Genomic DNA, 25713 nt, shown 5'->3' with positions numbered 1-25713 from the left:
AGTATATCAGAAGATAGCAACCCATGATATGTACTAGTAATCCTCTGATCCATAACGTGAGCCGTACTGCTGAGCAGTGGTGCTTGGCAATCACTGACACTTTTAACGATTGATTAAATAGCTGCTGAGCCTCCCATACTGATGTGCTGGTGAGAATGTTAGCACTGTCTAAAGGAGGTTGGTATTTTTACTTTTGTTTTGCTCTCAACTCAAAACTGATATTCTGAGAGGAGCACTGTTTGGCCATTTAAAGTGCTGGTGACTGGACAGCAAATTTGCATCAAATCTCATTCACTCGGGGTGTAGAGCTGAATTTTGAGGCGCTGGAGCTCTAAGAAAATGTGTTGCCCATATCATTTCTAAATCCACTATTACAATGTTTTCCTATGTATTAATCATTTGAGCGGCCAAATGTCAGTAAACCTATGCTTTTTAAGTGAAAACTATTAGTGCCAGTGGCTGTTTTATTCCAAACCATGTGGTGTTTTGAAACATTAGTCTTTAGCGTAACATAAATTTCATTATACAACAGTCTAATTATTTAATTCAAGCCTTTTAAATTCATGAATTTCAACATACTTTACATACTCCTGACTGGGGGATGGCATATAAAGGGCTCACTGCTTTTCTTGATTTATATTAGTAACCTAGACCTGGGTATACAGGGCAAAATTTCAGAATATTAAGATGATGCAAGAGATGGAAGTATTGTGAACTGTGAGGAGGATAGTGATAGACTTCAAGAGGATACAGAAAGGCTAGTAGAATGGGCAGACACGTGGCAGATGAAATTTAATGTAAAGAAGTGTGAAGTGATACATTTTGGTCAGAAGAACCAGGAGAGGTGACATAAAATAAAAGGTACAATTCTAAATGAAATGCAAGAACAGAAGGACCTGGATGTATCTGTGCATAAATTGTTGAAGGTGGCAGGGCTGGTTGAGAAAGCAATTAATAAATTATACTGCATCCTGCGTTTATAAATAGGGCACTGAGTACAAAAGCAAGTAGGTTATGAACCTTTAAAAAACACTGGTTCAGCCTCAATGGGGAAGATGTGAAGGTTTTAGAAATGGTGCAGAAAAGATTCATGTGAATGGTTCCAAGGATGGGAGACGTCATTTATGTGGATAGATTAATTAAGTTGGGGCTATTCCCCTTGGAGAAGAGATGGTTGAGGGGAGATTTATTTGACTTGTACAAAATCATGAGGGGTCTAGATAGAGTAAATGGGGAGAAACTGTTCCCATCAGCTGAAGGTCGAGAACCCTAAGGTTTACATTAAGGTTAAGAACCAGAGGCAACATGACAAAAAACATCTTTGTGCAACAAATGGTTTGGATCTGGAATACACTGCCTGAGCATGTGGTAGAGACAGATTCAGTTGCGGTTTTCAAAAGGAACTGGATAATTATCAGAAGAGAAAAGATTTTACAGGCCTACAGGGAAAAGGTCAAGAAGGGACTAGCTGAGTTGCTGTTACAGAGAACTGACACAAAGACAATGCGCAGAATTTTGACCTCATCGGGTGGGCTTGGCGGGGGCGGATGGGAAACCGCCTGCCACCCGCAGTCGGGGCTGGACCGCGATTTCACTCTGGCGGGCCAATTAAGGCCAGCACTGCCTACGTGGGGGGAGGAGGGTGAGCGTGAACTCCCCGCATGCACGAAACTGCGTGCTGGAAGAGCTCCTTGAAGCACATGAGCAGGGACATGATAGAAATTAGGGTGTAAAAAAAATTTTTTAATGATGAATCGGAACCTCATACCGCCCGCGGATGAGGCTGCGCAAAAAATGAAAAGGCCGCCTGTCCTTTACGCCAGTCCGCCAACCGTAAGGTTGGATGGGCAGTGTAAAATTTAATTCAGTTAGATTGTTAATGGCCTCACTAGGCCTTTTAATTGTCAGCGGGCGCGCTGCCGACTCCTGCGTGCATCTGCAGACCGAAATACTGCGCAAGTGCACAATGACATCAGGATGCACACCCGGCATCATGGCGCATCATTTTATGCTGGAGTGGTTCGGGGGCGCGCCCACCCGCTCAGCGAAAAATCCTGGCCAATGTGCTGAATGGCCTCCTTCTGTGCTGTAAACGTTCTAGGATTCCAATGTAGGTACATCAAGGAACTTGATAAAGTTGGGAGGAGATGGCAGTCGAGGTCAGCAGCCATGGTGTTGTGCAGCACACTTGGGTGCAGTGTCTCAAAAGGTTCAAAGACCTGCTGCGCATGGGAAGGGTGAGTACCGAGTTGGCATAGATCAGTGTGGTGAAGCATTAAGGCCTGGCCATCCCCCATGGAGCTGAGGAGTGTTAGAGTCTGAGTGTGAACTGTAAATCAGGCCGGAGCTGGCCAAGGGGCCGAGTCCTGACTGTTTGGACTGAGTGCCTTGCAGCTCAAGGGCCATGACTCGGATGTGCCCTGCGAGGCGTTCCTCAGGTGGGGTTGGCCAGGCTGCAGTGGCGCTGCAGGTAGAGCGGGGACTAATCAATGCTGCTCTGCCCTTTCAGCAGAAGGTGAGCCATAACAACATCGAGAGGTCACGGACAGGTGAAGGACCCCAAGCCTCCTAATATTGACCGGATTTGAGCAGGAGAGGTAGCAGGCACCTCAGTCAACCAGTCGTGGAGAGGCTGGGGTGTCAGACAGAGGTAAGAGCGCAGTGCACAGAGGTGAGAGGTTCGGATGGTGCAAACATTCTTGTGTAGTCTCATCATTGATGGGAGCCTCAAAACTGGAGTCCCAATTGATCATTGAAAGACGATGGCACCATGATGCAGATCTCCATTCCCTCACCAGGGTGCCTGGCGTGCACAGTGACAGTGTGGTGACTTAAGCTAATGACATGTTGTTGTTCTCCCTTAGATTCGCCAGCACCCATTCGTTTGCAGGACCCCTAGAGCCACCCCGGATGCTGGAGGATCACCAAGCTTCACACGCACCTGCATCACACCTGCTCTCTGAACCAGGCACCAGAGCAAATACCAGCACCTCAGCGGGCATTAGTTCTTTGGCTAGACTGTCGGTACAGCGGTGAGGGCACTTCACACTCACTTGAGATGCAGGTGGAGGCAGAGAGTGCCCAGGGTGCCAGCAGTCAGAGCACTGCTGGAGACCAGGATGGTGCTGAGCTGGAGGCTGTTGATGAGCCTCTGGAATCGTCCATTAGGTGACAGATGCTGGATGTCCAGCGGGATGTGTGGGAGAATCTGGTGGAAGATCCATGAGGGTATGCGTGGCATGGTCTCTGTTGTGGAGGAGTCCACGCGGAGCATCAGCAGTGCATTGACCCTCATGGCCAAGCACACTGCCTCCTTGTGCGAACCTGGAAGTCACATTAAGAATTGAAAATTATTGAAGATTTTTCTTGCTCTGCTCTGCATCAACGATGTCAGATGGAGGTGAGCGGCTGAGCCTTCTAGCGCTGGTGCAACAGGTGGCACTGTTGAACTGGCTGAGTTGTGAAGATGAAACAAGCAAACAGCTGCTGAAGACAGTTCCTGGAGTACGAGTGGCTCACTCACTTTTCCAATACTTGATGGGACAGGACGCAAGAATTGTACAAGAGACAATGTATCCTTGGCATCATGGAGTTTGTAAAAGAAAATCCAAGAGCCTTGCAGTCTCAGCTGAACAAGGAGCTGGAGAAGCAAATGCTGTTGTTTGCTACAAGAGTCCATGCCTCACAGTAACCCACCAACAATTGCATCAAGTTTCCTGAACCCCTGTCCCGCTCTTAAACAGGGTCGTTTTGGCCATTCGGCCCATCGAGTCTACTCTGCCATTCAATGAGAACACTCTTCATTCTGTTCCCTGTAACATTCCTTATTTGCTGCTGACTGTGTGAGACCAAGTCCTCCAATCTCATATGTTTTGCAGCCTTGAAAAAGAGGGCTTGTTGCTGGGGGTGGTCCAAATAAAAGGGATTTTGATAAACCCTATAGATCAAGTCATTAAGTGGTTACAATGTACTCCATGAGCGAGTGGCAACTCTCATGGAGAGGCAGCTCCAGGGACAGAATCAGGGGTTCCTGGGATTGTGTTGGGACCTGCAATCCCTCACACAGGCACTGACCTCAGGTGGTCAGTGTGAGCGTGGGAGATGGACGAGGCACCCAATATCCCAGCTAGGTGCCCATCCACCAATGGCGAGCAGAGCTAAAATTACATAAATTTTGTTTTTGTCGTAATGGGTTCAAATGAAAGGGTCATTTCAAACATCTGGGATGGAGATGGTAGCTCTGCCTTGAGGTGGAAGCAGATCAATGGCAGCCTACGAGCGTTGGATCAAGGCATCCCTGGTGTCCCTGCCTCCCTGGAGGTTACTGAGATCTGCCTCCGTGCCTTCAGAGTTCTCCTCACTGTACTCCTCCTGACTCACTACTGGATTCATCCTCTGTGGCTTGCGGAGCTGCGTCAACATCCTCTCCCTCCAGAGTGTCCCCCCTTGCCAGTGCCAGATTGTAGAGAGTGCAACATGCAACCACTATCAGTGACACCCGCTCTGGGGGGTATTGTAGTGCTTCCCCTCAACGGTCCAGGCATCAGGAGCGTATCTTCAGAAGACCTCTGGTCCCCTCTATCACTACCCTTGTGGAGGCATGACTCCTATCATGACGCTGCTCTGCCTCTGTTCTTGGGTGGTGGAGAGATGTCATAAGCCACCTTTTCAATGGATATCCCTTGTCACCCAGCAGCCAACCATCCAGTTGAGCTGGAGCAGTGAGCAGCCTTGGCACCTGGGAGTGTCTGAGAATGTAAGCATCATGGGAGCTGTCAGGGTACTTTGCACATTGTAGAATCAGCATCCTGTGATCACACACTATCTGCAGGTTCATGAAGTGGAAGCCCTTCCTGTTGACGAAGGCATCGGGCTCACTCACTGGTGCCTTGATGACCACATGTGTGCAGTCTATTGCACCCTGGACAAGGGGGAAGCCAGCAACGGCCGTGAAGGCTCTGGCTCGCTGTGTCTGGCTTGCCTTGTCCATCTGGAAATGAATAAATGTCATTACCCGCCTAAACAGAGCATCAGTCAACAGCTTGTCACAACTGTGGACAGCTGATTGGGAGACTCCACAAAGATCCCCCGCTGAGCTCTGGAAAGAGCTGGAGGCATAGAAGTTGAGTGCCACTGTGACCTTCAGAGCCACTGGCATGGGGTCTCCACCCACACAGTTGGAGGTGACCTCAACCCAAATCATCTGACAAATGGAGGTCATGATCTCTCTGGAGAGGTGGAGCCTCCTTTGGCATTGCATCTCGGACATATTGTGATAGCTGCCTCACCGCCTGTGAACCCTGGCAGCAGGACAGTGGCATCTTCTGCCTTGGGCTACCTGCTGACCCTGTGCCCCTTGTGCCTGTGCCTCTCCTCCCACAGGTCACTCCCCTGGAAGCTGCATTGGGACACCTGGCCTCCTCTCCCTTCTGCCCCTCTCTTCCTCCTCAGAGGAGGTGCCTCCAGTGGAGACCACAATCCCCATTACCAGGGTAACGGAAGGCTGTGATACCAGGAAAGGTCCACATGGTCAAAATCCTCTGGGGGTCTTGGAGATACCAATGATTCCTGAACTGAAGCCTGGAAACCCTAAGAATGAAGATCAGAACTGAGATGAAGCTGTCGCGTAAGCAACTAGCAGCAAACTATCTCCTAAACTCCTCACTACTCACCATGGCAATGCTGCTGACCCTTTTTATCCCACCCTTGGATGAGGTTTTGCAAATGTGGGCTACTTGCCTGCCCATTTTGCTCATGCGAAATCACACGGGCAATGTAAAACCTGGATCAGCTGGGTCCTTAATGGCCTTAACTGGCCTTTTAATAGATGACGGGAGCGGCTCCACGAGCCCCCACCGACCTGAAGATTGCTTGCTTGGGGGATAACATTGGAATGTTTGCCTGACGTCTTCTCACGTGATTTTACACCCAACTAGGTCGGGTGCACGCCCGCCCGTGAGGCATAAAATTCTGCCCTCTCTCTCTCTCTCTCTCTCAGATACTTTCTCTCTCTAACACACATACTTTCTCCCTCTCTCTTTCTTACTCTCTTTCTCACACACACACACAAATACTCACATACACACACAGACTCTCAAACACACACTTTCTCACTCATACTCACATGCTCACCGACTCTCTCGCACACACATGCTCACTCACTCTCACTCACACCAACTCTCTTGCTCCCAGACACACACAAATGCACGCAGTCTCTCTCACCCCAACACACATATGTGCGCATTCTCTCTCTCATACACACACACACTTCCTCTCTCTCTTTCTCTCTCTCACTCTGCCTCTCACTCTCCCTCTCTCACACTCTCTCACACTCTTTCTCTCTCACACTCACTCAATTTCACTCTCCCTCATCTCTCTCGCATACTCTCTCTCAGTCTCCCTCAATTTCACTCCCTCTCTCACACACTCTGTCTCTCGCACACACTCACTCTCTCACTCTTTCTCAATTTCACTCTCTCACACACACTCTCTCTCTCGCACGCACACACACGCTCCCTCACTCTCTCACTCACATGCTCTCTCACACACACATTCTCTCTCTCTCACTCTCCCTCTTGCTTAACCTCCCTCTCTCTCACACACACACTCTCTCTCATATTTTCTCTCACATTTTCTCTCTCACATTCTCTCTCTCTCTTCACCACACAAAGTGCAGCAGTTTAAGAATAAGGTCCATGACCACCTTCTCAAGAGCAACTAAGGATGGGAAATAAATGCTGACCTCAATGCCCATATCAAGAGAATTAATAAATTAAATTTCTAACAGAAGGGGCATACCAAAGATGACCCTTTACTTTTAATGAGGTGGTGGCCATGGAAACACTAGAGATAACTGTGGGAAGGGGAAGGGAGGCTGATAATCCAAATTCATAGCTAACGTTTGTTTCTGTGCTCTTCAAATCATATCTCCAAATTTGGTCATTGCTCTACTCCCCCCACACACAGATTTGGCAGCACTTCACTCCATGAAGTAATGTTTCAAAACCGAACTGCATGAATTGTAAAAACTTGTCCTTCAGCCTCGTTAGGTGCTCAAGAAAAAGAAACAGAGCACAACGGACATTCCCAATAAATCACTCTTCTGGCCTTCTTCAGCTGCTGAGTCCATGGGTTTGGATCTCAGAGGACCTGCCTACAACTACATACTGGTAGTTCAACAGCAGCACTTCATGGTGGCATTTGAGTGCATGATGCAGCGCATGCAGTTTGGGGCCATTGATGGAGTAGTCTATAACCAGTTTCCATGCTGTCTGATACGACTGCCAGAGCAGAGTGTAGACCATCATGGAGAATGTGGCAGCTCCAGAACCCTCTGTCGTGAAGACCTAAGTTCAGGCATAACTCCAACCATGACTGAAGCTCCGCAGAGCACAACCTAGAGCTGTCTTCCTTTTCTGGATGCGCCATATTCAGGGATCAGACTGAGACGGCCATAATGCATGGATTCAAAAACCTCATTGCTGACCAGTAATCTATCCACACACAAAACCATAACCGCTCTAAGATTACCCGGTAGCAGGAGGAAAGCAGTATGAAAGTCATTTCTCTTAGATTGATATTAACATCAGCAGTCATCCATCCATCTTACTGCCTCCTCCCACTAGGGAACACATAGAAACCCACATTCAGAAGGATAGCAAGTTGAAGAAACATTCCATAGACTTTTACTAAGTGAAGCATATTGGATATTCCCAATCGGTCACTCTTCAGACCTTCTTCAGCTACTGAGTCCACAGATTTGGACCTCAGAGAACCTGCCTGCAAATATATCCCTGGAGCTGCCACAGATTATGGTATATCCTGGTAGGGCAAAATCACAAGTGTGTCAATTCTCTCAAAGGCAGAGCTCCCATGTGCACTGGCACTAATCAAACAGAGGTGGCTTTGGTAGATTGGGCAAGTCTGCAGGATGGAAGACGGTCACCTGCCCGAGGGTTTTTTGTGCAGTGAGGTAGCCAGAGCCAGATGACCAGTGCAGCACCCAAGATTCCGCTTCAAGAATGCTTGCAAACATGCCATGAAGGCCCTAAACATCGCTATCACATCTGGGAGTTACTAGCTGGCGAAAGAGGGAAATGACAATGCTTCCTCTAGGTTGGTGTGCTCTACCATGACAACCAGTGGCTATTGTAGCTTGGTAACAGGCGCCAATGCCAAAAATAACAACTCACAACGTCACTTGGCAGCTTCATGTGCGGAACTTGTGGCAGAACCTCCCTCTGGTTGGTCTTCACAGCCATCAGTAATGATGTGCCAAGTGAAGGCACCCTCCTAAATGGATTGTTTGCTTCATGTCCATCATCTCTTGTAGATGGAAGAATGCCAATGCACATTAGGGAAGCAATACACACTGATCACATCTGCCCTTATAATGCAAAGTTTAACACCTTAACCCTGGAAGGTGCCCTGGCAGTTCTGTTTGTGTGAGGCAGGTCCAAAGTTGTTGGGGGGAAATGATGTGGCATTTAGGGGTTTTGAAACATGGCTGGGTCCTACTGTAGCAAGTTTTTATTTGGCAAATGTGGTACTTTTTTTTCTCAACTCCTCGAGCCTATTGCACCATACAATTAGATCATGGTTGGCTGTATCTTAACTCGATCTACCTATCTTGGTTCCATATCCATTAATATCCTTGTCTATCAAAAATCCACCTACACAGTCTTAAAATGTTTCATTGGTCTTGCGTTAACAGTTTTTTGGAGGTGTGAGTTATAGATTTCCATTGTCCTTTGAGCTGCTTTTTGCTCAGGCAAGTCTTCTATTTCATGATGCAGCATACTCTGCTGTCCCCTTGACTAGGCAGAGACAAGTTGTGCAGGACACTGCAGGCTCTGCTATAGCACTCCAACTGCTTTGCCGAAGCATTTTAATCAATGTTTGAGAATATCCAAAATGTGACTGATGTATGCATCACCTTCAGGTTTTCACATTCTACCAAAGCATAACTCTTAAAGTAAACAGAATGATAGCCACAAAGCGACACTTTCCGGCTTTTTCTAAGTAGCTTAATAGAATTAAGTGTCATCAGGTAACCATGCTTATATAATATCCATTCTCATCCAATAAGAAACAATAAAAAAACTCTCTACTTATACCCTGTAGCCTAATACATTTCTATAAATCTTCCAAAGATGCCCATTTTGAGGCTGCCATAAATGTATCTTCTTTTTTTAACTTCAAAAGCACATTTCTTTTGAGTCAAATGTTGAACACCATCACATTTCCAGGAATTCCCTTACTAGAATGGATTGATGAATGATCTTCGAGTGCTGTCATGCTCTTGGCCATCTCGCCACAAATTAATCTCCATTGGAAATGAATATTTAGGTGTTATAACGTGGATTACATACCACAGGGGTATGTTTAATTGTTTCTTGTCAAATCATACCTTAGAGTTTCTAAAAACTATATATTAACTCATACAGCAGGACCTAAGTAAATGGACACTACATGTAAATGTTAAGACGGTTTAATTAGTGTCTCATTAATCTATTGGTAAGCACGAGATGATACAGTGGTTTTAGACATATCACGTGCAATATCATGTTAAAGTAGGTCTCAGGCTAAAAAAAAGCTCTTACTGACCTTTTAAAGAACCTCCATAAACATCAGCTACATAAATACATCAGCTACATGGGGTAAAACCTCTATGGAACATCAACAAGGAGACAAAGGTTACAGAGGGCTAATGTCAGAATGCACTGTGAGTAATAACTAATGCTCACAACTTTGATTGATAATGTCCCATGCAATGTCTCAATTCATCTTTTCTATCATTTTGCTGAGGAAAAGCATATCAAATTAAACAGCAACACAGCAGGATTGATTCCACTGAACAAAGCAAGCAGGGGAGAGGCATTGGAGGAAGTGTCAACGACTCTGTCAATAGTTCATACTTATTATTAAGAAACAGCATGAAGGTGAGGGAGATTGGGAAGGCACTACAGGAGGATGGAATGATTTAAATGCATAATAAAAGGACAAGGCTTAATGAGCTGTGGGTGCACTTTACATCACTCTTTTAAAAAAAATCACCCAATCTACATCAGCAGGGGGAAGCATTGCAATCGCAGTGTCATTTGTTCAAGGAAGCCCCGGTGCTCTTGTCCCAAATATGGCAAATAAAGCAACCCTGTCAAGCTGAGCTATCAGAAATAAAGCATCAGGGAGAGAAAGAGGAAAGGAGACTTACTGTCCCACAACCCCTCCATACTGAAGATACATCATGCATTAAAAAAAATCCAGAATGCTTTCTACCATCATTGATGTAGCGGGGTAGAACTTTCCACCCAATACCTTGACCTTCAGTGAGAATGTGGACCATTCTCAGCAACCGGATTGTTGGCATTCCTGATGGTGTCATACCTTTGAAAGACCCTACTGTCATTGTAAACAGGGCTGGAGGAACACTGCAAAGGGAGTGTAATCACACCAGCCTGGAGCTCAGCCTCCATGGCGCCAAGGAAAAAAGCTTCAAGCTGTCAAATCGTTGGGTAACAGTAAAGGGCTGGCCACAGTGCAGCCAATCTGCAGTCATGTACAGAACATGATCAAGGGCATCACCACAGGTTTCTGTTACAGGATGAGATTGATATATGCTTATTTTCCTATTAATGAGGTTAATTCAGGAGGCTGGATTTCTCTGGTAACTTCTTGGGGGAGTAGCCTACTCTTGGGATCTGTATGAAGCCCGATATTTCATGGATAGCTTCCCAGGCTCAGTAGGACAAGCTTGTTCTTGAAGGAAATGACATTGAATTGGTGTCCAACTCTGCTGCCCTGATCCAACAGGCAAAAACAATGATATCCAAAAAGTCTTGGACAGTGTTTGTGTCTCTGGGAAGATTGCAGTTAATGAAACCAGAGCACAGACATAATGAATTAAAGTTGTTTTCATTCAGCAAACAAGAACAGTGAGAAAGAAGGATATTTGTAAATTCCTGGATGGTCTCTATGCGCGTGAAAAGAGCACTGTTGATCAACCGTTCACTAAATAACACTCAGCTCTTTCAGATAGTAACAGTTGAATAAATTTAATGGACTGAGAAAAAAATACCTTCACTTGGCATTGACACCATTCTAAATCCTGTAGATGGGTCATTTAGACAATCGATGCAGGAACCCATGCCTGTAGTAATGCAACGGGGGTGCTCATCAGAATCTCAGAGTGACACCCTGCTGTTCCAAAAGGGGGAGCCAGAGGCCTCAATCAGGCAAAGTAACAAGATTTGGATTTCTTTTCTCTCTTTTTACAAGTCAGAAAACCTTATGGGGCGATAATAAATCTCTTGTGGGATCGATGGCTATTCACTTCCTTGGTAGCAGAGCTTACAATAGGCCTAAAACAGAGCCTGGTTAACACATGACTTTCCAAGGATATATCTGGCAAAATTCCTGTCATTGCTTGGAAACACAATCAGGCAGATCCCCAAACTGCTGCCCAGCAGCTAGAAGGTCCACCACAAACTCCCAACCCACAATGCCAAGTCCCATTGCAAATTGCTAATTTTGTGTGAATGGTGGATCTGGGTCCAGCCTTGTTTTCTGACCTCTCACTCGACTGCATTTGTGATACAAATTTGTACCCTATTTTGTCATTTCTGCATCAGTTACGGGTAAGTCTGAATTATTTATCAACTCACAAATGGTCTTATGTTACAAAATAAATCAGACCAATACCAGACAGAAAGCTCACAGCAAGATAAAAATTCCAGAAATTCACTTTGGTTAACCTATTGAGAAGATATACACAGGCAACTATGAGGAACAGTGTCCAAATATCTTTTTTATTCAAGGATCATTGATAGTTGATTCCGGCGCAAGCAAAATAGGCCACACGGCCTCTTTCTGTGCTGTAACCATTCCATGATAATCACGAAATCATCCTGAGTATACCAGAACTTAACTGAGTCACTTTAATGCTGTTTAGAATAAGAACAGTAAACATGCAATATTTCAGAAGGAAACATAACAAACAAGCCAAATGAAGGTGATGAAAAGAAAAGTGAACAAGATGGGTAAACATTACCAAAGAGTATTAACCAATTAACTTTCATTTCTCAATCTGATTATGCATTAAATTAATAATGTTGAATATATCAGGTGATGCTGATTACATCAGTTGATATAATTAATAGCAACAGATTCATGCAGCCACACAAATTGTTGATTAGATACAGTCCAAAAACTGACAACATCATGCAGAATGAAAGCAGGCTTGCTGTCCAGGCAAAGTTCAAGGTTTAAACTTATGAACATTGTGTTATGGTTCTGTTGCCTAATCTGTAACTAAATACTGTATGAAGAGTAAAATACTAGCACAGATTATAAATAGCATAATTTCTTGCTATAATTAGCTTCACATTTTTCTATTGCTTCCTACTTCTTCAGCTTAATGTGAATACAATAATACTGAATACAGTTAGTGCTGACCTATTTTTATGCTAAAAATAACAGGTCAATCTGTGAGCATTAATGAACAATGATTCACAACAGATTGGTGGGAGCACGAGGCAAAGCCAGCTGCCTAAATTAATGTCAAGCTAGGTTATTTACCAACAATGAACTCATCCAAGCACATTATTGCTATTACATTATAGCATGAATGATAGATCTCATTTTATAAATATTCAAGATTTTAAAATAAACCAGAAACATGCGGTATTTTTAACAGTACATAAATTGTTATGTGCATAAATTGGATTATTTATTAAGAGTTCTTTTTAATCTTTCTCATATTTATCATGTCATAGAGCATCAAGCACAAATTTATAAATTGCGTTAAATTAGTATTTTCAGATATGTAACTGTTGTGCACAAAGAATGGATGACAGTTCACATTATTTAACAATTAGTCCTCCCCTTTTACCAGTTCCATTGGGAAGGCTATTGTTGCTGTAGAATGAAAATTATTTAAGCGAAGTTAAACAAGTCCTTTGTTTGCTCTATTTTACAAACAAATTTCAATTGAAATGAGAGTCTGGGTATTAGTGGATCTGTATAGAGTATTCTTTTCTCCCCTCACCCCTTCCATCCTCTCCTTCAACATTAATTGTGAAAATCTCATGGATTTTATCTCTTCAAAATCAAATTCATCCACACAACTGTCTTCTAGCAACAGTTCTTTTTTCTGCCCCTGCTCCTGATAGCTACCCATTCACTCCCATTCTATCTGCAATTACTCTCCCAATAGCCAAGCTCACTTCTTCCATGAGGCCTTGCTCCTGCTCTCTTGATCCTCTTCCCAATCAGCTCTTGACTATTCAACTAACCTTCATGCTTCCTGAGAACTTTGATGGTTCTCTGTCCTCGAGCACTGCCCCCTCTGCCTTTCAAAGCTGCTGTTATCATCTCCTCCATAGAGGACCTGACCCAAGGCCTATCTGTCCTCTCCAGTTAATATCCCAGCTCTAGGCTCCCTTTTCTTTCTAAGGCTCTTCAGTGTGCTATTGTTTCCCAGCTCCACGGTTATCCATCCAAAAGCTTCTGTTCAAATCACTCTGGTCTGCCTTCTGACACCACTAAGACTGCCCTGAAGAAAATCACAAATTACAGCCTCTGCAACTGTGTCCATGACATTTAATCCTTCATTTTTCTCTGTACAGAATTGGACATGATTGATCACTCCTCCAATGACACTGCTCTGTTACCCAATTCCGCTGGCTTGCCCTTCCACACTTGGCTGTAAGGGACACCCTGAGGTCACAAAAGGCACTAAATAAATGCAAGACCTTTTGTGCTTAGTCTTGGCTCCCAAAAAACTGCTCATTGCTTCCAATTGTAAGTTGAAGCTGAGGACCCAAGAACACATTGTAATGTCCAAGCTCAGAAACAGTGCAATTATTATTCCTCCAACCAGCAGATGAGTTAGTTAAAATCCAAAGTCTGAAGCATGCTGATGTATATGTGGATGTTCTCCTCTATGAACAATGCACTTTTAGGAAGGGAGAAACATATAAGGCCAATGAGGGCAGCTTTGGGCCAGTGGAGAAAGGTGGACAGGGCAGTCAGTGTGGACTTCAGGATCTCACTCACTACATCTCAGTGTACAATGCTTAGTCATCTTACCAGAGCAGAAAAGGTAAAAGCAGTCAGCCACACCATCTAAGAATAAACTCTAGTGTGCACTGTGAACTCACACTGCCCTCCCTCTACTGTGCTAAAATTACTTCAATAGTTACCATCAATGTACTATAAAGTCCCAGCCTTCACTGAGGCTTTACTCACATCCTTCCATGCATTCATTCCATAAAATGCCTTGTCTAGAACATCATAGTGAAAACTACCCCCCTCATTGGTATGCAATGCTGGAGCACATGCAGCAAAATCCCAATGAGTCGAATCCCAGGGGATCTGCCCACAAATTTGCATCAAGTGGAGCTTCCCTGATAGCCAAGGAGGCCCCATTCCCACATGAATGCATCTTTATGTAACCCGATATGCCTACAAATGTGGCATATGCCAAAAACAACAGATCCAAAATGCCAAATGAAACACATTTAAGTAGCAAACGTGTGAAAAAGTCTTTATTCAATTTGTTCACACCTTACAATGGCCTGACCTTGTAAAAGGCTGCAGCTTTGCATTGAAAAATGTCAGGAGTTAAGCTCCAGAAAAAACTCTGTAATTTATTTTCTGCTCAATCGAGTGGGTGGGTATTCATCAGAGTCTTCAGGGTCATCGGCCTCCTCGGGCACCTCAGTTGAAGAACGTATTGCATCTAAGATTGCATCATCGGTCAGTTCTGTCATGCAGCGTATAGCATTGTCCACCTCTGCATTTTGGAAGCATGGTTGTCTCCATGTCAGCCTCCTGCAAGTGAGTGACAAGTGTCTTGTCATCGGGTTAGTTGGACTCACCCTGCTCCTCCTCATTCTCAATGCCTTGTGCAGTTGTAACCTGTTTTAACCCAATTTCCGATCGACAACAATTTTAACTTCCTCACAGGTTTAGCCATACTCGTGGGCTTTGCAAGTCCTTTCACAGGGAAATCTCAATGTCACATGATGGCTTGCCCAGTTCACCATGGCTTTTGCGCTCTTGTGTGGTCTAAATCCACTCTGGTTGGCACAGTCATATGACAAGCTGAGATAAGTTGGGCTTATCTGAAGTTACCAGTGCGGGATTTTGGCTTATCACAGGCATCATTCTACGGCGTTTGCTATTCTGTTAGCAGGAATGGTTGACGATTTTGACAAAACTGGAATTTTGTGCCATCTGAGTTTCACTTGTGATTTCACTGTATTGCAAAATTGTGCAGTCAACGTTAACTTTTTCCAGAAAATTGTGAGATCACCAAATCTTGTAATTGTGCATTCTCAGCATGCACCAAAAGACCAACAAATGCAGATCATTTTACCTGTGATTATTGCTGCAAGAATTTGTTCTCACACTCATTTTGAGCTCAGTGTTACACCTCAGTGTTGCTCCTCGTCATGTTAATTTAATACTTTTCATCTTCCTTCTCTAAGGTCAAGCAGCATTACAGCACAGAGGATTCATGTTCTGGTGGCAGCCGTGCTAGGCTCGGACTATGAGCCCCCTACGAGGAGGCAGCTCTGCACAGCTTGGGGGAGCAAGGTCATTGAAGATGCTGGAGATGAAGAAGATGAGAATGAGATGAAGGTTATAATCGCTCCACCATTGGTGGCTGTGCCTTCAGTTGCCTAGGCCCTAAACTCTGGAATATCCACCTCCCTGTTGTAATATGGGTTCTTTAGATGTCTCAATGATGAGATCTTGAGTCTTGTATATTTAAACATGAACGCTTTATTGTTGATCTTTAATTATTTACAGATCCTAGGTTGCTGTCATAAATGGTGTTGCTCCTCCCATGCAGGCTGCTTCCAAAATGTTTTCTCTAGACTGTTCTCTCAGTCTATTACCATGTGACTCTATACATCATACCATAGGTGGTGCTATTCTCCAGTCCCACATTAACCCTTGCACTACTGAGCACCTTTACAATACAATGGCATGCAGGTACATACAACATCATTCAACACTCCCCACCTTCCTTTTCTGCTTTCAGGCACTCCTTAAAATCTACCATTTTGACCAAGCTTTTGGTTATCTGACTTTATCTCCTTATGTGACTGGTGTCATATTTTGTTCTATAATGCTCTTGTGATTTTTTAAAAACATAGGCTGTTGCTGTTTTTAAAGTGAGAGAGTATATACTAGCTGCACTTCACCAGGACATTCTGCCTCTTCTACAATTGTACACTTTGTAAACTGTCAGTGAACCATATCAAAAAGCCCTCATGTCATACTTTCAACTGAGACATGTGTGAGCTTTGCTCCTTGGGAAACTATTCCACTATTCCTCTTTTCCGCCTCTGAACTTGTCACTGCGGATAAAAACAAGCAGGCCCCTCAACATGTGACAGTGCTAGTTCAATCCATGTCCAATAATGTTTCACAGAATCACAGAATTATTACAGCACAGAAGGAGGCCATTCAACCCATCGTGTCTATGCCGGCTCTCTGAATGAGCAATTCCCTTAGTGCCGTTCAGCCGCCTTCTCCCTGTAACCCTTCACATTCCTCCTTTTCAGATATATGTCTAATTCCCTTTTGAATGCCTCAATTGAACCTGCCTCCACTAGGCCAACATCTCCCTGGGGGAAGCACGAGGCAAATCAGGAATTCAGACCCTATTGCATCATTTCACAATGACTGAGCTCCATCATTCGATGGGTTCCTGATCGCGATCCAGTGATCCTTGCTGGAACAGCAGGTTTGTGGATATTGTCTGATTATACAGTTACATTTCAAAAGGATGAATAGTCTTCAATATGTGGCTGTTCAACAGGATTCCTGAAAAAAGCACCAATAAAAAGCTGAAGAGTGCGGCCATTTTCTCCCAAAGTTTTCACTTTCTGCCACAAAGAATGCTTTTTTAAAATTCATTCTTGGGATGTTAGCATCATTGGCAACTGGGTGGGCAATAATCCAATTTATTGCCCATCCCTAACTGCCCTTGAGAAGGTGGTGGTGAAGCTGCCTCCTTGAACCGCTGCAGTCCATGTGGTGTAGGTACACCCACAGTGCTGTGAGGGAGGGAGTTCCAGGATTTTGACCCAGCGACAGTGAAGGAATGGTGATCTATTTCCATGTCAGGGTGGTAAATGGCTTTTAGTGAACTTGCAGGTGGTGGTGCTCCCATGTGTCTGCTGCCCTAGTGACTTGGAAGCTGTTATTGAAAGAGTCTTATCAAGTTATTGCAGTGCATCTTGCTGCATCAGTGCATCTTGCTGCATCAGCGCACATTGCTGCATCAGCGCACATTGCTGCATCAGCGCACATTGCTGCTACTATGCGCCACCAGTGGAGGGAACGAATATTTAATGTGGTGCTAATCAAGTGGGCTGTTTTATCTTGGATGGTGCTGAGCTTCCTGAGTATTGTTGGAGCTGCACTCCTCCAAGCAAGTGGAGAATATTCCATCACACACAGGCTTTGGAGAATCAGGAGGTGAGTTACTCGCAGCAGAATTCCCAGCCTCTAACCTGCTGTTGAAGCCACAATATATACACGGTTAGTCCAGTTAAATTTCTGGTCAGTGGTACTCGCCCCCCCGCCCCCCCACCACCCCACCCCACTGGGATTTGATGGTGGCAGAGTCAGCTATGCTATTGAATGTGTAGGGGAGATGGTTGGATTCTCTCTTTTTGGAGATGGTCATTACCTGGTACACGCTGGCATGGTCCATTCTGATCACAAAGGCAGTGTACCAGCTCCCAGGAAAGTGAACATTCATTTGTATGACAATATCCTACTGGTTGCAAACAGGCTCTTAATAGGCAGTTGGTGCCTTTTCCTATTGACACACATTGGGACAGTAATAAAAGGGCATATAGAGCATGTCATTCTTCGACCTTGGCATCTCAAGACATGATGTAAAGATGCAGTACTCCATATTGTCACCAATGTTCTTCCACATGGAAGCTGATGAAATTGTTAGCCCGAGTCATAGCCTGCTTGATGCATCTGTGTACAGCCATTTGGTTCACATTATAGGTGGCCCCAGTGGGTGTCCCAAGTAACCCAGTAACACAGATGTTTTGAGTAGTGGTGACCAAAAAGCCACTGGCAGAACGTGCATCTGTTGGAGGTGGGCATCAGATCCTCTTGTAGCATATGGCACTACGCCTTCATAAAATGAAGCTTCCACAGGTTTTGCTGTTTGGTTAAATAGCTATATATCCTGCTTGGGGAGTGTTGGCAAGTGTACATCCTCTCTCCTCTTCTTCTTTATTGAAGAAGCAAAGGAAGACTGAAATCCCCAATATGGAGACCAGCATGCCCTGTGGGGGTGAGGTGGAGTGGGTGGGGGAGGTGTTGGGAGGCTGGGGCAATGGAGTGGGAGGGTTATGGAATAAATGGCAGCTCCTCACCAAATGACAGAAAGACAAATAACAAAGTAGTTGGCAATAGCAGGAAAAAAAAGTACAATAACATTTCAACAAGATCATCCCTGTAAAATATTACCACTTTCAAAGTAGCACTGAGCCATCTGGGTGGCAGTTTTATATGATAAATTATGACTCAGCATAAGTATAGTGAAAATAATGCAAAATGGGATGGTTGACATCACCATGTCATTATTTCCTCATTTACTTGTGACTATCCATAAATATCATAAGTCAAGATTAAGGATGGAAACTCAAGCAGGCAAAAAAGTGGACTGGAGTCAATAAGACCTTAGGCTACTTATTTCCCTTACATACATGTACACATGCCTACATATAAGCAGCATGGTAAATCCTGGCTGCCCTGTCCTCCAGTACAGTTGACTTTCCTGTCATTAGAACAGAAGATGCAGCATTGCACTGTGCAAGGAATGACAGGACACAAGTTCTCAGCAGCAGTTTCCACACGAGATTTCTAATTTTGACCAGGCTATCATATTGAGCAATGTGTAAATGCTCCTGCATATCAAGGGAATCGTAAGAAAAACAAGACTGAAAGGCAAGGCGATCAAGACTTTACTCATGTGCCTCTTAGTGGTTAGTTAGAGAGTTACAGAAGGCTTAAATCAAAGCTTTTTTGGCTGTTTGAACCATGAAATAGTGCATGTTGTGGTAACCATAAAAAGAAAATAACAGAAAAGAAATCCTTCTAGGTTAAGCCTTGTGCCTGCCTGTTATACAATTACAGCTGAACTGACAAATCTGAGATCTAAAGTCACCTTTTCACTTCTTCCTCAGTTTCATAAAGCATTAAAAGTTGATACAAAGAAATGGCCCCACAAATGTTTTTTCAGTATTTTCAGTAGCTCTCTTCATAGTAATCCATCTTTTTGATGGCAGTTACTGAGGGGGGTGGGGAGGGGGTTTGGTATAATTTAAAGCTGGAATTACCAATCAATTTAGCAACACTGAGTGTAAACTGGGCTTATATTCGTCTTCGGTGAAGCCTTTCTTCTGTCTGCAGTGTTAAATAAAAATGAACGTGAAAAATCCCATGTAGTGCAAGTCAGTATCCCTTCTTTGCACAGCAGATGGATTATATACAGGCTGTTTCCTTTATTAAAAGATGACATAAATCATTATTGAGAAACTAGGGACCCCTACAAGGTTATCCCTGTACAGCTTTGTTCACGAAAGGTTCACATTAAAGCATTAGTGAAATTAATTCATCTTTCATAAGAGCTTTGAGCAGTATCCATGATGTATGATAACCACCAATTTCTCACTACTGGCAAAAATTATTCAGGTCTGATAGACTACACAAATCTGTTCTTTTTAAATAGCCTAACATTATCTCAAGTGCTGGTCCCAAAGGCATCATTTGAGATTCATATACAGCCAAGAGGTACAATAAATCACCATGAAAAGTTTTGTTAGTTTTATATGCAGTGAATTGTAATTATTTTGGATTGCATTATACCTCAATCAATGTAATTACTTTTAGATCATCTTTAAGCAGCAGTAATAAAGAGAAAGAAATCAGTCTTAAACCAATTGAGAGGATCGTTTGCATATCTGTCAGTTGCAGAATGGAACAGGTTATTACTAAGATGGAGAGCGGTGTACTCTGTCTGATATATTTACCAGTTACAATTATTCTGTCTTATTTACATCATTGAAAGCAATATTAAATTATCAACCATAATAGGACAGGTTTTGATTTATATAGTACTTTAAAATGATGCAAGAGATTTTGGGACATTTTTAAAAGCATAATGGGGAAGCTTTGCAAAAACTTAATTGGCAGGGAAAGGATACTGAGCCTAAATTATTGAAGCATGTCTACTCCAGGTTTCAATTAGCCAGAGCAGTTGCAAGGATATAAGCAAAGAAACAAATACTGTATTTGTATGCACTATGTACGTGTTATCACACATGTGGTCTCTCTAGTTATGCTGCTGTGAGTTATTTCATGACCCAGAAGTAATGTTTATTATGTCACATGACCTCAGGTCACTGTGGTCTCAAGCGTCATCAGTTTTTTAAAAACTTTTATTGTTACTGTTATTTTTATTATTACTGTTCTTCAGTATCCAAGCTAACACAACAGAATTAGGAGCTGCGCGATAAATTATGTTACGATGTCCGTAGAGACCAATAGCTTTTAAAAATGATTTGAACCTCCAGTCACTAACTGAAAGAGTGACATGGCAAGATTTCACATTTTAAAACTTTCACTGTAACAAATGACTAAAAAAAACTATTGCCTATCAACTATTTTCTTTTTTGTAGGTAACTTATACACTAAACTACAGAAAGGAACATTCCCATTTTATATATTTAGATTGATCACCCATCGCACTTTCCACGGAATTACAGTCCTTTTAGCAAACAGTCCACAGTTGCTCCCAGCTTCCAATGGGTTCCCATATCCCCGCTTCGCTGAGTAGGCTCTTTGAGAGACCGCCATTTAACTTGGTGCATTATGTGTTGCAAAAGACTGTACAACTTACCTCAGGAAAGTAATCTTGTGGAAATTTCTCCTTTTCCAGCATAGGTGTGCTTTCTAACGTTTCTGAGTAGATTTCTTTTCCTGTTACTTTTTTGTACTTTTTAGCTTAAAGAAAAGAAAACACATACCATAAGTTTCATCTAACAAATAGATGTTTTATTAAGAACAGTATGACTGATTATTCTCAAAAGAACATTTTTCACTGATTCTACGAGTTGCCTATGGCTATGCCTGGTGCTAAAGAATCTTTTATAATAAATGAAGGTGTTTGTAAGTAACATTCTGTATATTTAGTTCGAATCAGCTTCATATATTCTCTCATAGATCCTGGCTTTAACAAATGTTACCACTCTTGATATAATCTTTTTTACTGCTAAAGGAAATTCTCTGCAACTGCAGAATTGGAGGTGAGATTTCCTTTTCACAATCACCAAGAACTTCCTCCAAAGCTCTTCCATGCATCTGCTGTAACTTTGGCACAAAGTCAATGGGCACCCCATTTACATGCGCAAAAGGAATTTCTGCCAAAGTTACAGCAGCGGTGGAGGAACGATGAGGAAACTTCCCCTGGGTAGGATTGGTTTTATTTTAAGTTACAAGTTGGGTTTTTCCTTCCTTGAAGTCTGGACAACCCTTGTGGTGATATTCACTCCCTTCGAGATAAATTAGTACAGAAAACGGATAGTGTATGTGGCATGCAACAAATCGGGTATCAGGCCTTAAAAGAGGCCATTACACTTCCAGCAGCATACTTTACACATCACATCCTGGGAAGGAAATTATGATTGGCTCAAATATTGTACAGATGAAAGACTAAGGAAGCTGAGTTGAATAGCCCCGAAAAAGAATCACAGTGATTGTGATGTGCAAGTAACTTGCACCTATTGATTGTAATGTAGGCTGCAGGCCAACTTTCTGCTGCTTGCTCATTTCAATGATTTCAACATCTAGCTAGTGCTAACAACACTGTTGATTGGCTGGATACACAACAGGCGGTCAATATCGTGACTGGTTAGAATCGTTTAAAGGTGAAGTGCATTATGGCAGCTGGAGCTGGTGCTGTGAGTTATGGACTGAAGAGAATCTGGCCTGGGAAAGCATGAGGAATGGTGGTATGAGGTGGGGGGAAAGTGTTCAAAGAGAAGTAGATAAATGAATGAAATAGAAAAGGTGATAGAGAAAGGGCAGGAAAATGGGCTTTCCAATTGATATTGGAGCCAACTGATCTCCTTCTGTGCCATAAAAAAAATTATGGTGATTATGAATGTCTAAACTATATACAGTTAGTGAGAATTTAAGCAACACAAGTTTTGGAATTTCACAATTAGCTTTAACTATTAATATGATGAAATTTAAATTGTCCACTAGGAGACCTCCTATGGTACAGAGGGGAGTTGGATTACAGATGCACAAGTTATTTGTTGGCAGCCTCAGAAGATCTGCCAATAAAAAGTACAAACAAATACTTGGTTTTGTTTCTAGATTCACCAGGATGTTACCATGGATTGAGAATTACTGTTATCAAGAGGGACTTGAGAAATCAGAACCTTTCCTTAAAAGGTTGAACAGGCTAAGGGACACTCTGATATGGGTCTTCAGGCTGAATTTTCCCAGCTCCAGGCTGGGAAACATGAGGTATGGCAATATGTCAGGGAAAGGCATCAGGAGAGGAGTCCAACATCTTCGTACCACAATGGCATATTGCCAGCAGCGAGAACCTTGGTGTTGCAGCCACTCTCTGGGTGACCAAATGAGCTTCTTAATGGTCCAATTAAGGGCCACTTCCTGACCCCACAGGCAATTTGACCTCATTAGGAGGGTCTGCCATCATGTAGGGAGACCAGCAGGTTCCCATGGAGAGTGGATCTATAATGGGTGTTCCCATGGAGAGGCCCTCACCGACAATGGTCATCCTCATACTCAAGGCACTACCCCTCATGGTGGCATTGCTGTGGCTGCTGAGCTGTCGACCCTCTGATTAATTGGCTGTCACCCCAGTGCCCTGCTGGCAGCTGGAGCAGGGTTGCTAAACGCTCTCGTCCGCAGAGGCAAGACTTCTTCCCAGGAAAAAGTCAGCCTTCAAGATTATGAAGGCTTACAGTAGAGTAAATACATGATGACACAAAATGTGATCTCATGTAAGAGACGTAGTGAATGGGAGGTAACTAACATTCAGAATTGATTTTATTTTATACACCAACAATGAACTGGAGAACTTGCTTGTTTTGCAACACAACCATACAGTCAAATATTGGGTCTTGATTTGCAGTTCTATCTGCTGGGAGCGAATCAGAAGTCAATCCTGTTTGTATCAATAATCTGTTCAAAGATTATTCCTAAATCAATAGAGCAATAAAAGTAAATATCCATATTTTCCTGAATATGATAATTTAATATAGAAGGGGCAATACAGTAAATTCGAATCTACACCGTGTTTAATAGCATAAGTATATTTCAGTGACAAAAGAAATTAAACTAACACTAAATAACTTAATCTTACAGTCAGGAAAATGTTACACTGTGGAATATGGGCAGGGCATGTAACACTTTAAAACGAGATGCAAGTATTTATATAATTGTGCAACCTAATGCTTTTTGTAATGCCATAAATGTTTTTCATTCCTGTTGCTTTGTAGATTAAGGCACCTCCCTTACATCTCAAGGAAAGGCTTTGTTTTCAATTAAATTTTTTTGAGGAAAATGCTTCAATTTATATAGATTTTTATTTTCCCACCTATTTCCATTATTTTTAAATATATTTCCATCCATTATTTTATCTCTACCTTTCAGCCTTTTTCGATTCCTTCACCCCACCCCACCCCCACTAGGGCTATCTATACCTTGCTGGTCCTGCTTTCTATCCTTAATTAGCACATTCCTTTAGATAATATCAACCTTCAACAACTCTTTGTCCTTTTGTCTGTGACATCTTTTGGTTATCCCCACCTATCACTGGCCCTCTATCCAGCTCTTCTTGTCCCAACCGCACCCCCCCCCCCTTTAAACCAGCTTATATTTCACCCCTTTTCTATTTTTTCTTAGTTCTGTTGAAGAGTCATGCGGACTTGAAATGTTAACTGAGCTCCTTTCCACAGATTCTGCCAGACCTGCTGAGTTTTTCCAGGTATTTTTGTTTTTGTAATCCCTGCTAGGCAAGAAGTCCAGAGTTTACTCATTTAAAAAATAATTCTGCATGCTCAGCATTTTGTTGCATAAAATACAAGTACTTTCCGGGGTACAGTGGCTTAGTGTTTATGCTAACGGAGTAGTAAACCTGGATTAGTGATCCAAAGTTTAACGAGTTTAAACCGCGGTAGCTGGGAATTTAAATTCAATTGATTAATTAAATCTGGATTTAAAAGCTAGTATCAATAATGATGGCTATGAAGGCAGAGATTGTCATAAAACATGCCTGGCTCATTAATGTCCTTTCGGGAAGGATAGTTGCTGTCTTAACCCATGTGGCTTATATGTGACTCCAGACCCACAGCAATATGGTCGAAATTAACTACCCTCTGAAATGGCCTAGCAAACCATGTAGTTGTATTCAAGAAGGTGGTTCACCACCACCTTTTTAAGGGCAGTTAGGGATGGCCAATAAATGCTGGCATTGCCAGTGATGCCCACAGTCTGTGAATATATATATATTTTTTAAAGTTCATGAATGTCCATGAAGAATGTAACTTACTTGTGCTTTAAGCATTTCATGACATTAAGCAACGGGTCAAATGTGCCAGAAGTAAATATAAGCTTAAAGACACTTAATCCAATGTCAAATACAACACAAAAGTCACCAGCTGCATTAACTTTAATGGGGAATATGGAATTGGGCCCACTATTTGTAATCTTATAATAAGTAGTTTTGTAAAGGTTACCTTTAAAATCAAACTGATAGGTATTTTTCAAAGACTCGTGAAGAAAGTAAAGATTTCCTAAAGCCTGCAAAAGAAACACAAGTTTTATTTAACACTGATTAATGCAATATATTTGCAAAAGATTAGGTACTTTCATAAAATTAACATTTTACAAACACATTTTACTTAATTGTTCCTTCAATGCATGCCTGTTTCCACCATATCACAAGCATCATACCTTGGGCCACATATCAAGTTTTCTGTCACACTTGCACCTGATTGGATCAGATTCCATATTCCTAAAACAGCACCAAATCACACCTGAACAGGTAAGCATGGTATCAGTCAGCAGGCAGCAAGTGAAAACCGCTCATCAAAATGTTCAGGAAGGTGCAAATTGGCAGACAACAACATTTATGAAAGAAGTTGTAGCAATGAAATCACATCCAGATGTTGCCAAATTGTTTTTCAAACTTAAAGCTCAGTTTGAAATCCTTAACTGGGTCTTAAAATATTTAGTTGGGCTTTGCTATCTTTTTGTGTAAATCCTTTGATGTTTCCTGATTGGCTATTTTCCTTGTCAATCATGTTGAAGTTCCTCCTCTTTTCATCTTGGCTCCAGAAAGCAAGTTGCTTGCTCCTTGCATTGGAGTGGAAAAGCCCAGAGATCTATGAGGTAAACTATGACGTTCTTAAATTTTTCTGAGTTATATAAATTGATAACGATACACAAGAGGTTACTTTTATGCAATTAATGTTTGTTAAAGTCTGTTTACTTGGTGTGGCAAATTCTGCAAGGCTGCACCCTCAGAGTGATGCTTTGTGAGGCGGAAGCCCAGATTGGAGACAAGGCGATAAACACTTTAATACTAATTCTCCAATTCCTATTCCCAATCAGCAAAGCGTACTCCAG

General features: G+C 42.8%; 1 protein-coding gene across 2 annotated transcripts in view; it reads right to left on the bottom strand.

Moving 5' to 3' along the window:
• The window catches only part of LOC121289806 (inositol polyphosphate-5-phosphatase A), a 568674-nt gene that overhangs the window by 195180 nt on the left and 347781 nt on the right, over positions 1–25713 (bottom strand). For both annotated transcript variants that reach the window (XM_041209646.1, XM_041209645.1), the window contains exons 5-6: positions 24822–24885; positions 20948–21051 (exon numbers count right to left, since the gene is read on the bottom strand). In XM_041209646.1, coding sequence (XP_041065580.1) covers positions 20948–21051; positions 24822–24885 — 168 coding nt within the window. The remainder of the gene's footprint in view (positions 1–20947; positions 21052–24821; positions 24886–25713) is intronic.

Source organism: Carcharodon carcharias, chromosome 17 (assembly GCF_017639515.1).
Source record: "Carcharodon carcharias isolate sCarCar2 chromosome 17, sCarCar2.pri, whole genome shotgun sequence".
In the NCBI taxonomy this organism is placed as follows: Eukaryota; Metazoa; Chordata; class Chondrichthyes; order Lamniformes; family Lamnidae; genus Carcharodon; species Carcharodon carcharias.
The sequence above is the reverse complement of the archived record's forward strand: the minus strand, read 5'-3'. Positions and strand labels throughout refer to the sequence as shown.